We start from the raw sequence: 13924 nt of genomic DNA on the forward strand, positions 1-13924 counted from the left end.
GATTCATGGAAGACAGGAGTGAGTTGCTGGGACCGTCCATCCTAAAACCAAAGTCATCTAATGGCAGTGACATGTTTAGTAAGGTTACATTAAAGCAATTAGCACCTTAAAAATATCAGACAAGTAGAAGAGCTTTTAAATATTTTTTTTTTTAAAACGTAACATTTCGATGGGGAACCAAAGCTTTGGTGTGGTTTTTTTTTTTTACGATCTATCCAACGTGATCCGACTTCAACTCCTCGGTCTAAGGGAACGTTTAACCCGGGAGTAATTACAAAACCATCAGTAGTAAACAAATTAATTATACGAATATATCTACGGACAGAAATCTGAACCGGAAAGGAACGTGGTGTTGTACATCCTGGACATAGCACACTTTACTGATTAGGTCTGCAACACACATTGTGTTTTCTTTAAACATAGTGTGTCTTCATTAAAAGATGGTATAATCTGGATTATACCATCCTTTATGGCAGCGGTGCTCAACTCCAGTCCCCATGCCCCCCATCCCCATTTTTTTAATATTTATTTAACATATTTGTTTAAGGTCTTTCTTTTTCACACTTTTTATTTTTTTTTATTACTACAAGGTGATTTTAATCTTTTTAAAGGAGCGGATAACACTGTTACATTTTCTTTGGTCCCACTGCCTGGGACTCATATGTGTATATATAAATATTGGTGTATATCTAGATGTACATTATATTTTAGAATAGTATATATCATGGTTTCAGTTTAAAAAAAAAACCCCTGAAAGACGAAATAATTGTATTTGAAATTAAAATGCAGCTTAAAAGTCCCTGTAGAATAGTGAATACATGTAACACCATTAGGAACCTTTAACCACGTCGGGGGGGGGGGGAGTCACAGGTTCAGAGTTTCCATGACTACTGGTTGTGCCAATCACAGACCACCATTTCAGGGTTTTGGCGCCCAAGGCACTGGTTTCTGGGAAATAAGTCGTCTGAGCAGAACGCAGGATTCCTATTGGTTCGTGTTAAACCCCTGACGTCTTACCATGCTTAGTGTTTGCACAGTGGTATTGTCCCTTATGTCCTGGGGCTTTAACCGTTGCGCTGCCAGGTGGGGCCTGCAACGCAAACCTGATTTTAAAGAATGTTCCATCAAGTTTCTTACTCCACATACTCTCTCCCCCCATAACACATTGATAACCCCGATGTACGTTTCTAATACATTCTCCCAGACACAATTTAAGAGATAATTTGGTATCCAATGTCTCCAAAATTCCCTACACACCCCCTCCCGTGGCCTGTAGTGTTTGAGCTATAGCAGGCACCAGTTTTGTAATATTAATACTATAAGAATAGAACTCAGACAATGTGCATCTCACAGACAAACCCTGTCCTGAACTCGCACCATTGCACTTTTCTGCCTCTCTTATTAACACTGTTTTCTAGGGGCCCAAGACGTTGTAATGTCGCTGAAATATTTCATTTGTTCGTTGTAGTTTTATTCATGGGCAGAGGTTGATTCTCCGGCCTGAGAAGTGTTCTCTAAGTACTCTCCTTACTAAAATCTTCTCCGACATCTGGATGTTAGACTCAGAAGTGGAAGTGCTTCTATACCAGAGGCACGTGCAATGTACTGCTATGGCCCACCTGCCCCGAGACGTTACGCGTTACCTCTAGGAAGGCAGCATCCTCCCACACTCACGCTTTCCAAACACCCTGTGGTCTGCTCTGGTACTGAAGAAGTTCGCAATGCGTTGTTGGCCCCTCTGGCTGCGTTAAAGTGATTCAGGCTTGAAAGGGTTGAGAGCGGGTTACGGAGCGCAGAATCTCGCTGCCTCCTCTCCCTTGGTCCGTTTGTCCCCCTCCCCTGGTCAGTTAGTCTCCACTCCCCATGTCAGTTGGACGGACCCTTCTGCTTGGCCAGCTTCTGCTTCAGCTCCCGCAGGTTCTCTGTGAGCACCTCCACCTCGTCCAGCCGGCCGCTGTGTTTGGCATCGAAGATGTACGCCTTGATGTTATCGATCTGCTGCAGCAGCAGATCCTCCTCTATCGCCTCTTCCGCTCCCCAAGACTCTCCCTCCTCAAAGGGGTTTCCCGGCCCGGCTCCCACATCCTCAAACGGGTTGCGAGAGACTCCCGACAGTTGCTGGGTGCCGGTGCGGTTTTCAAAGGGATTGGAGGGGACTGGTACTGACCCCTTGCTGGGCCGTTCCTCTCCTTGCTGCAGCTTCTCATTGGCTTCATTGAAGGGGTTGGACTCCTTCCTGCCGTTCTGTTGCGAGTGGTCGGGTACGGCAGGTTCTGGCCCATCCTCCTCGTCCTCAAACGGGTTGGAGGGTCCGGCTTTGATCTGCACCGCCCTGGGGAGCACAGGGGAGGCACGTGTGGGGCAACTGATATGGACGGTGTGCGCTTCCCGCTCCAGTGTGTCCCGAGTCGCTCCTGGGGATGGCAAAAGGGGACTTAGGTCGCGTCTGGGGAGCTGTAGGTCAAGCGCTGCAGTGTGCTTGTCCTGCCAGCCCCCCTGCTGCTCCTGCTCCCTGAAGTCCAGCGAGTGAGTCCTGTTGTGTTGGGCCAGGCTTTTGCGCTGCTCACGCTTCACCTCCTTCCTCTCCAGCACCTCCAGCTGTTCCCTCTGCATGGCCTCCTCCTCTGCCAGCTCCCGGGACAGCTGGATGGCCGTCTGCATCTGCTGCTGGTCGTACTCCTCCTGCAGCTGCCGCAGGTTGTCCTCTAGCATCTGCATCTCATCCGTGCGGCCGGCCTCCCGCGCCTGCCGGATGTACGAGGTGATGTTCTCGATCTGCTGGAGCAGGGGGTCCGAGGTCTCTCGGTTCCGGGGGGCGCCGGACGTCGGGAGCCAGCCCTCTGCCTTCCGAAGCCGACCTTTTGGGGACAGTTCCCCGTTGGGAGCATCGGAGGACCGAGGGATGGCATCTCTCTTCCTCTCGTCTCCTCTCCTCTGTGCATCTAGCGCGGCCTGTGGGGAAGGGAAAGCAATGAGAAGCTGCCAAAGTACCGGATTTGCCCGATTATAGGGCGACTCTCTAATTTAGAAGCAGCTGGAAAGAAAACAGTTCACACACACACACACACACACACACACACACACACACACACACACACACACACACACACACACACACACACACACACACACACACACACACACACACACACACACACACACACACACACACACACACACACACACACACACAGTGTGTGTCTCGGTTTGAGCTTCCTGCCACAAGCAACATGGCTGCTTAAGGCCCGCAAGGTGGCACTTCCTCTGTTTTACCCTCATACATTCGACAGCTGATTGGCTCGCAGAGTGGGCGGGCCCGATTATAAGGTATGTATTTTTCAACGTATCTTTATTAAAAATGGAAATATATATATATATATATATATATATATATATATATATATATATATATATATGTATGTACTGTGTTGGTAATAATCAAAAACAAATCATCAATACCGTTCTGTGGTAACAAAATGCTTTTATTTGTGCGAGCTTTCCAGATACACTGATCTCTTCTTCCGGCGATGTTACAGAAGAAGAAGATCAGCGTAAGACCGCCGGAAGAAGAGATCAGCGTAACAGCGCCGGAAGAAGAGATCAGCGTAACAGCGCCGGAAGAAGAGATCAGCGTAACAACGCCGGAAGAAGAGATCAGCGTAACAGCGCCGGAAGAAGAGATCAGTGTAAGACCGCGGAAGAAGAGATCAGCGTAAGACCGCCGGAAGAAGAGATCAGTGTAAGACCGCGGGAAGAAGAGATCAGTGTAAGACCGCCGGAAGAAGAGATCAGTGTAAGACCACCGGAAGAAGAGATCAGTGTAACTCGAAAGCTCGCACAAATAAAAGCATTTCGTTAGCCAAAGAACGGTATCGAGTATTTGCCATTCACCATTATCACCCAGCACACAGTGCTTCCACTGCAGCAAGGGATTCTGGGAAATGACATGCAAATGAGCACACAGTGCCACCTTTTGCTTCAAAACCATATAACATGGTCCCCTATAAGCTTTTGCTCGCTGCATTTCGCAACTTTGAGCACAGCCAGGGTTAAGATGCATAGCCAGTAAAAAAATAAAATAATAATACTGTAATTCTATATATTCTCCTTATAAAAATCAGGCAAAAACGGTATACCAGCCTAAGCGAGCACAAGCTCACATATAACAGAGGGGTCATTCTGCTTCTGTTAACCCTATCAGTGCCATTGGGGACAAAGCCACACAAATGCGGGGATATATAATCTGGCCCCCTCACCTGCCGCTCTCTCTGCAGCTTCTGCTCGTTCTCCAGCCTGCGCCTCTCCTTCAGCTCCTCGTACTTCTCGTTAGTCGGTAGCGACGTTAAACCCAGCAACTTTTCCTAAAGAAGGAGAGAGGTAGGGATGGAGGGGGAGGGGGGGGGGGCACAATTGGAGAATGAGGATCACGTGTGGGCAGTTAACGCTCCCTCGCCGGGAGTGAAAGGGTTAAAATGGGGGAAGGAAGGCGGGTTACCTGCACAAACAGCGTGGCCGAGTATCTCACCATCCTCTGCAGCTGCAGGGCCTTCGGGGGAGGCTGGGGCTCCTCTTTTATGCCCAGGGTCAGGATCTTCTTGCTGTGGGAAGATTTAGGAAGGGCCTGGAATTAACACTGTGCTGCAACCAGGAAACTTAGACCCATTCATTACAGCTGCTGAGACGCGCTGCTCAACCCCAAGAGCTGGCAATCTTACGCCTCAAACAGATAACTCTGGGGACAGACTTTCCGGGTGGTTATCGCTGTGGGTTTATTAACAAACATTAATAAACATTTCTCTAAAATGACTAGTCAGTGCAGGGTTTATTATTAGGTGTTGGAAGTCTAGAGAGATACTCCGCATGATTATAGAGTGCAGTGTTCATTATTAGGTGTTGAAAGTTTGAAGAGATACTCCGCATCATTATACAGTGCAGTGTTCATTATTAGGTGTTGAAAGTTTGATGAGATACTCCACATCATTATACAGTGCAGTGTTCCATTATTAGGTTTTGGAAGCTTATACTCCACATCATTATACAGTGCAATTTTCATTATTACGTGCTTGAAGTTTATAATGACGCTGAGTAGCTCTATAAAGTGCAGCGTGTTCATTGTCCGACGAATTACCCGAGAAAGAATACTTCCCTGGAAAAGAACTGTCCTCAGAGCCAGAGAGGCCGCAGCTCAAATATACCGGATATAAGCATTACAGGCCTCTCTAGCACTGAAGGGTTCATCTCTGTGCTCCTGGACATGTGAATTTCCACAAAACTCGCTGTGAAACCCCTTTAGTTTCTCACCTTAAAGCGTCTATTAATTCATAGTGTTTCTGCACTTCAATCCTCAGGCTATTAGCATGATCCAAATTATACGTCGTCTCCCCGGCACTGACAAACGCAAAACAAAAACAACAATGCAGATTATTTGTCAACAAATTAACCCCTGTCAGGGAGACAACTGACCCGAGAAGCGCGCGGGCAATGAGCGAGACGCAGGCAAGGGGCAAAGCGCGCGGGCACGGAGTGAGACGCGGACGGGCAAGGAGAGAAGCACGTGGGCAAAGAGCGAGCACGGGCGGGCAAAGAGCGAGGCGTCGGCGGGCAAAGCGAGGCGCGGGCAAGAAGCAAAGCACGTGGGCAAAGAGCAAAACACGGGCGGGCAAGGAGAGGCACGGGCGGGCAAAGAGCGAGGCGCGGGCGGGTAGCAGTCCTTTATTTTTGTGTACATCTGGAAACGTGTATAAAGCAGCAGAACCTTCCCACCCCTCTGGAATTTGCATTCATCTGCATGTTTTCTGCCAGAATCAGTGTGTTTGCTGCTGCTTGCCCTGGAATGGAACGAGGTGTGGGAGACTCAACGCTTGTTTTGTGATTTGTACAGATGGCAGCTGTGATTTTCTGCCTTTGGAGGGAAGAACGTAATCGCCAGCATGAGGCCGATATAACTTGGGATAAATGAGAATATATAGACTAGAGACGTCCTTATCTGTGGTCACATCCTATGTTTCCAGGCAATGAGAGCAACACGAGACAAAAAGTGCGTATGAAAAGCCAGCTGCCCCCTACTCGCTAAACACAGGACTCACTTGATAGACTGAGCCATCCTGATATACTCAGGGGCTTTCTGATCCACCTTGTCCATACAAGATCGCAGCTTCTGCAATACAAAACACAGAGCTCAAGGCACAGATATATACACAGATACGGTGTGCCAGACTGACCCAAGACATTTACCCCCATGTAAGTCTCTGCTAAGAGGGATCACCTCCTGAAAGGATCATTTCAGGAGCGGTTTGAATGGAAGTGCAATCCACGCGACTCCCTCTTAACGTGGCTGCCTCTCCGGTTGCAGTTAATCTTACACCTTCCTCTCGCTGCTGCACTTCAGACGGATCTGCATTAGCTATTTTTTATTTTACTTAAGTGTGCATTTTGCAACTTCTATGACGACTAAAAATGCTACTGAACGTTTATAAAAGTGCTTTAACGTGACGTTTCCCGCAAAAAAAAAAAAGGCGCTTGGGCGGTATTTGAAGCAGCATACTGTGTATGGCCGCGCTTATAGTGCCGGCGACGCGACGTCGCCCGAAAACAATGCATTGTCGCCGCCGCCGCGTGCGCTTATAGTAAGCGCGACGGCGACAAAGCGATTTTCGGAAGCCGGGAATATTTGATTTTTCAGGGGCTGTCGCCTCATGCGACAGCCCCTGAACCAATGCGGCGCTGCCGCAAAGCGAAATACGGGTGACGTCACCGTCGCGGGCACTATACACGCAGCCTATTTCATTTTCTTCAGAATAAGATGTTTTTTGGTGGGGTTTTTTTTATACGTAGACCCATAAAGCAAACTTTGTGCACCAAATGATTGAAATATACGACACAAACTGATTTGGAAACAGCTGAAAAAAGCGGCGATGGAACCAAATTAAGTCACATCTGGTTAACGTGGACAAAAAAATTAAGTTTATTTATGATGATAATAATAAACATTTTAATTGTAACTTCTTTCCAGCGTGTTGCCGACCTCTGTGGCAGCAGAATTAAGTGTATTGTCCCGATGCTGTGTTCCTGAGAAGCAAAACCCACCCCCCTCCTGGGCTGCACCTGGTAGAACTTGACGATCTCGGGCGTGTGCTCCTTCTCGTCCATTTTCTGCTCCCGTCTGATCAGCGTGTCCTTGCAGTGCCGGCAGCAGCGGATCCGGTCATCGTCCTTTTCCTCCAGCACGGAGCTCACGCTGCTCAGGCTGCTGATGCTGCCCCGGCGGGAGGCCTGGGCACTGCTGCTCGGGGAGAGGTTGGGGCTGCCGTGAGCAGACAGCGAGTGCTTGCTGGCACTGGTGAGCTTGTCTGTGGGCCGGAGAGAGAGACAGATCTTCGTTAACGGTCACTGCAAAGGTAGCAAAATGTCAAAGAGAAGAATCATACGGAGCAAAGATCTTCCAACCTGCAAAGAGATCACCAGCTGTTTGGTATATTTAATGTGTGTTATTGGTGATCTAAAAATTCTGCTCTAAGGAAACAGAGATCCCCGATTTCAAGTTATAATCTGCAGGCTGTAGGATGGACCCCTTTCTCTCAGTAGTGGAAAGAGGAGACACAAACAGGCTGGGTACTGAGTCCCGGTAGAAATGGCAGCTGCCAATATCTATAAACTCCCCGAGAGGGCCCAACGGGATTTACAAACATTGAATAAAATATTTTATTCTCTGTTTTTTTTTAAATTGTTGGTGTATTTACATCACTTTCTTCAGGATATGCACCAGGCTCCATGCACCCCGCGTCTCGTGCACCACCACACACCCCATGCCTCACGCAACCTGCGCCTCATGCACCGTGCCCCACCACACACCACACCCCATGCCTCACGCACCCTGCGCCTCATGCACCGTGCCCCACCACACACCCCATGCCTCACGCACCCTGCGCCTCATGCACCGTGCCCCACCACACACCCCATGCCTCACGCACCCTGCGCCTCATGCACCGTGCCCCACCACACACCCCATGCCTCACGCATCCTGCGCCTCATGCACCGTGCCCTACCACACACCCCATGCCTCATGCAGCCAGCCCCAGGCACCGCATCCAGTGTCTCACCACACACCACATCATCCCATGCCTCACGCACCCTGCGCCTCATGCACCGTGCTCCACCACACACCCCATGCCTCACGCACCCTGCACCTCATGCACCGTGCCCCACCACACACCACACCTCATGCCTCACGCACCCTGCGCCTCATGCACCGTGCCCCACCACACACCACACCCCATGCGCCTCATGCACCGTGCACCACCACACACCATGCCTCACGCACCCTGCGCCTCATGCACCGTGCCCCACCACACCACACCCCATGCCTCACGCACCCTGCGCCTCATGCACCGTGCCCCACCACACACCTCATGCCTCACGCACCTCATGCACTGTGCCCCACCACACACCACACCCCATGCCTCACGCACCCTGCGCCTCATGCACCGTGCCCCACCACACACCTCATGCCTCATGCACCCTGCGCCTCATGCACCGTGCCCCACCACACACCACACCCCATGCCTCACGCACCCTGCGCCTCATGCACCGTGCCCCACCACACACCATGCCCCATGCACCCTGCGCCTCATGCACCGTGCACCACCACACACCATGCCTCACGCACCCTGCACCTCATGCACCGTGCCCCACCACACCTCATGCCTCACGCACCCTGCGCCTCATGCATCGTGCCCCACCACACACCACACCTCATGCCTCACGCACCCTGCGCCTCATGCACCGTGCCCCACCACACACCACACCCCATGCACCCTGCGCCTCATGCACCGTGCACCACCACACACCATGCCTCACGCACCCTGCGCCTCATGCACCGTGCCCCACCACACCACACGCCTCACGCACCCTGCGCCTCATGCACCGTGCCCCACCACACACCTCATGCCTCACGCACCCTGCGCCTCATGCACCGTGCCCCACCACACACCATGCCTCATGCACCCTGCGCCTCATGCACCGTGCCCCACCACACACCACACCCCATGCACCCTGCGCCTCATGCACCGTGCACCACCACACCCCATGCCTCACGCACCCTGCGCCTCATGCACCGTGCCCCACCACACCCCATGCCTCATGCACCGTGCCCCACCACACCCCCCATGTCTCACGCACCCTGTGCCTCATGCACCGTGCCCCACCACACACCCCATCATCCCATGCCTCACGCACCCTGTGCCTCATGCACCGTGCACCACCACACCCCATGCCTCACGCACCCTGCGCCTCATGCACCGTGCCCCACCACACACCCCATGCCTCACGCACCCTGCGCCTCATGCACCGTGCCCCACCACACACCCCATGCCTCACGCACCATGCGCCTCATGCACCGTGCCCCACCACACCCCATGCCTCACGCACCCTGCGCCTCATGCACCGTGCCCCACCACACACCCCATTCCTCACACACCCTGCGCCTCATGCACCGTGCCCCACCACACACCCCATCATCCCATGCCTCACGCACCCTGTGCCTCATGCACCGTGCACCACCACACCCCATGCCTCACGCACCCTGCGCCTCATGCACCGTGCCCCACCACACACCCCATGCCTCACGCACCCTGCGCCTCATGCACCGTGCCCTACCACACACCCCATGTCTCACGCACCCTGCGCCTCATGCACCGTGCCCCACCACACCCCATGCCTCACGCACCCTGCGCCTCATGCACCGTGCCCCACCACACACCCCATTCCTCACACACCCTGCGCCTCATGCACCGTGCCCCACCACACACCCCATCATCCCATGCCTCACGCACCCCGGGTCTCATGCACCCCACGCACCGCATCCAGTGTCTCACCACACACCCCATCATCCCATGCCTCACACACCCCGTGTTTTACGCACCCAAGCTGGGAAAAGCAGTAAAACATCACACAGCATAAACTGTGATTCTGGACTTTCACCGCACTTAGCTTCCAATGTCCCTTAATATCAGGGATTGTCCCTAATACATTTAAAATTGAACCTGTTCATAAACATGTAAGACCTGGATGATTTATTTAGTAGGCTTAACGCCTATTGATTTGGGGGGCTGCAAGAGCAGTACGATGCTCGGTGTCACTATACAATGCAGTATGTTCATTTTAAGGAGCATATCATCTTGCACTGACACTAGTCCCAACCCCTTCACTTCTGGATAAGATGAGTGAAGGTAGGAGGGTCCAAGGAGGGAGTCACGGGGGGACAGAGTCCCAGGGTCCCAGGAGGGAGTCCCAGGAGGCCAGGGTCCCAGGAGGGAGTCCCAGGGGGCCAGGGTCCCAGGAGGGAGTCCCAGGAGGCCAGGGTCCCAGGAGGGAGTCCCAGGGGGCCAGGGTCCCAGGAGGGAGTGCCAGGGTCCCAGGAGGGAGTCCCAGGAGGGAGTGCCAGGGTCCCAGGAGGGAGTCCCAGGGGGCCAGGGTCCCAGGAGGGAGTCCCAGGGGGCCAGGGTCCCAGGAGGGAGTCCCAGGGGGCCAGGGTCCCAGGAGGGAGTCCCAGGGGGCCAGGGTCCCAGAAGGGAGTCCCAGGGGGCCAGGGTCCCAGGAGGGAGTCACAGGGAGCCGGGGTCCCAGGAGGGAGTCACAGGGGGCCAGGGTCCCAGGAGAGAGTCACAGGGGGCCAGGGTCCCAGGAGGGAGTCACAGGGGGCCAGGGTCCCAGGAGGGAGTCACAGGGGGCCAGGGTCCCAGGAGGGAGTCACAGGGGGACAGGGTCCCAGGAGGGAGTCACAGGGGGACAGGGTCCCAGGAGGGAATCACAGGGGGACAGGGTCTCAGGAGGGAGTCATAGGGGGACAGGGTCCCAGGAGGGAGTCACAGGGGGCCAGGGTCCCAGGAGGGAGTCACAGGGGGACAGGGTCCCAGGAGGGAGTCACAGGGGACAGGTGTGTTTTCATTGCTCACTGGGCGAGTGGGAGGGTGAGGAGCTCCGTGCATCGCTTGCACATGATGGACCCGCACAGCCGGCAGTGGTGGCGTCTGTTGCGGATGCTGAACTTATTCCCACAGTCTGGACAGAAGGGCACGTCCTGATCACTCACCAGGGCACCACGGACTTCTCTATGGCTGGTGAGGGGAACAAACAGTCACTCAGAAGCCTGTGCCCACCCTGACCGTACAGAGGAACAGAGCTGTGCCTACCTCTTATCTTAGCAGAGTCCGTGTTAACTCGGTCAAACGATGTTAGCTGGTGACAGACAGACGCAGGGGGTTAGTTTCGGCATTCGGTAAGAGGTTGTGCGAGTGGCGGTTGTTGCATAGTTACATAGTAGCTCTTGCTCGCAGGGCACCTGTGTGTTTGCCTTTTAGAGATACACATTCATAAATATTTGTGATTATTAGATGATCGTGTATGCGAGTATTTGGAATTTAATCTGCTTTGTGCATTAAGAGCGGAGATACATCGACTCGGATTAAAAGGTTTATCTCCTTAATGTCTAATTGGGACTTGCAGGTTTAAGGGACATTTATAGAGATATAGTGACTGTTAATCATTGTGAAAATAAAAATGACAAACGGCATCTGTTAAAGGGAAATGTACCTTTTCTAAGCGGATTATTAATTTGTTGATTTCCACCACGTAGTGATCGATTCTGGCCGCTCTGTGTCTCTTAAAGTCCGAGAGGTGACTCCTCACAGCGCCTGCCAGGTGAGAGACATGTCACTTTCCTGCGGGATTTCCACTCAATGTGCGGACGTGATTATATGCTGTTTCTCAGCCTCAACTCCCTGAGACCAAAATCACCGTGATTATTGTCATTAACTGGCAAAGCACAGGCTGAAATGACACTGTGTGTGTGTGTGTGTGTGTGTGTGTGTGTGTGTGTGTCTCACTAAGGGTCTTAGCAGAGAGGAGAACATTTATAGGATGTAACAAGTTCAGTTTATTGCTGAGAGTAACTAAAAAGTGCATTTTAAAATCAAAACCATGGGTTGAATGAAGCAGAGACCCCAAACAACGATTACTTTACCCTCAAAATGTACAGCTGCTGACCCTTCTTCCTGTATCCTAATGCCTTCCCACCCTCAAAAACACAGATACCATATACCCCTGTTAGACATTATTGATGGATTTTTTTAGGAATAGCATATTCAGGCTGGACGTGGATAGAATACTCTGCACTGTACAATGTGACACTGTACAATCACTGTACAATGTGACATGTTGGGTGACGGGGAAGATATATAGGACATACTTGAAAGCGAGAGGTAACTCAATGTATTACTTCCTGGTAAAACATTTTATAAATAAATAAAATCGTTCCCTCTTCTCTCTCACCGATCTCCTGAGGGTCCCACATGCACGGATCCACAACCCCGTAGCTGAACGCTTCGTATCGCTCCTGGTTCCCGGCCTCTGTGACGCTCCCCCTCATCGCGTTTCAGAAGTTTGTTCTTAGCTTTCTTGGCCATTTGCACTAGATCTTGTGATACAAAGCGAGGGGCTCATTACCAGAGAGATACCTTGTTACTGATGTGTAATACCAGAGAGATACCTTGTTACTGATGTGTAATACAGGGTGCTGGCTCATTACCGGGGCCTGGAGGAGCGGCTCAGTGAGACCCTGACATGGAGTTGATGCAGGGGAGCCTGGTTCAAATCTTGTGTAGCGCACACCGGCGTTGCTCCACACACAAAAACCTATACTTATTATTACAAGAGATCCTCTCTTACGGACATGTAATACAGGGTGATGGGGGGTCATTACAAGTGGGATACTCTGTTACTGACGTGTAATATAGCGTGAGGGGGGTCACTATGAGACAGAGACTGTTACCCAACATGTAATACATGGTGTGTGGGTCTCAGTACCGCTTACTCACTGCAGGAAATGCCACGTGGCAGGCAGTCTATACATGCAGGAGATGCCACGTGGCGGCCAGTCTAAACAGATGCCACGTGTGACGTCCACTGTGCCAGAGCTGTCTCTACTTTTCAGTTGCCCCTTTCACGTCTCTGTCCTCGCTGGAGTGCTCCTCTTCATAATGGGACTGAAGCTGGTAGAAGGACTGCAGATCCCTTCAAACACAGCGGGCACAGGAAGCCTTCCCTCACCTCGCCCGGCTCGTCAAACGGGGCATTGTAGTTTGCCGCCATGGCTGCCTCTCCCACAGGTGACCGGGCGTGAGGTCACAATCCTTTAATACGACATCCAGACGAGAGATCTTACCCTGATCACAAAGCAAAGAAAACCTCCACGTTAACAGCACCTTTCAGGCGGCTTTTAATCTGCCATCTCTATGTGTTTAACGCAAGAATTGTGCCAGAGGCGACGCGGAGCGCCCGGGCACAGCGACACTGACTGCGTGCAGGCTGACCTGTGCAGTGGCAGTCACATGCAGAGTAACCCAGGTCCTGACAGTCCTGTGAATACTATATGGATATACAGTACAGATATACAACATTATACACACAGGCTATAGATACTGGAGATATATATATATATATATATATATATATAATATATGTATATTATCATACAGATATACACATTGTGGATACATTATAGATTACATGTAAAGTATAATATATATATATATATATATATATATATATATATATATATATATATATATATATAATATTTGATGAGACACAGAGGCAGGATATCATTGTACCTTGCTGCTCAGTGACAGTCGATCCGGGAGCTCCCCGGTGTGTGTCCCCGTCACAGACCCCGCTACCCGGTATCCCCCCGTCACAGACCCCGCTGCCCTGTGTGTGTGTCCCCTGTCACAGCCCCCGCTCCCCTGTGTCCCCCCCTATTACAGTCCCCGCTCCCCTGTGTCCCCCCCCTATCACAGTCCCCGCTCCCCCTGTGTGTCCCCCTGTCACTGCCCCACAGTGTCCTCCCCTGTCACAGCCCCCAGTGTCC

The 13924-nt window shown here is 51.9% G+C and overlaps 1 protein-coding gene across 1 annotated transcript; it reads right to left on the minus strand.

Moving 5' to 3' along the window:
- Positions 1 to 124: 124 nt before the first annotated feature.
- On the minus strand, positions 125 to 13804 carry RBSN (rabenosyn, RAB effector). The gene is given in 16 exon segments (XM_075574649.1): positions 125 to 2952; positions 4257 to 4361; positions 4496 to 4598; positions 5302 to 5388; positions 6087 to 6157; positions 7105 to 7344; positions 10949 to 11088; positions 11091 to 11114; positions 11190 to 11235; positions 11590 to 11690; positions 12328 to 12409; positions 12411 to 12472; positions 12982 to 12997; positions 12999 to 13067; positions 13069 to 13220; positions 13668 to 13804. Coding segments are annotated over 15 exon segments (2310 nt in total). The 5' UTR covers positions 13147 to 13220; positions 13668 to 13804; the 3' UTR covers positions 125 to 1866.
- Between the last annotated feature and the right edge of the window lie 120 nt (positions 13805 to 13924).

The sequence above is a fragment of the Ascaphus truei genome, chromosome 17 (assembly GCF_040206685.1).
Source record: "Ascaphus truei isolate aAscTru1 chromosome 17, aAscTru1.hap1, whole genome shotgun sequence".
NCBI lineage: Eukaryota > Metazoa > Chordata > Amphibia > Anura > Ascaphidae > Ascaphus > Ascaphus truei.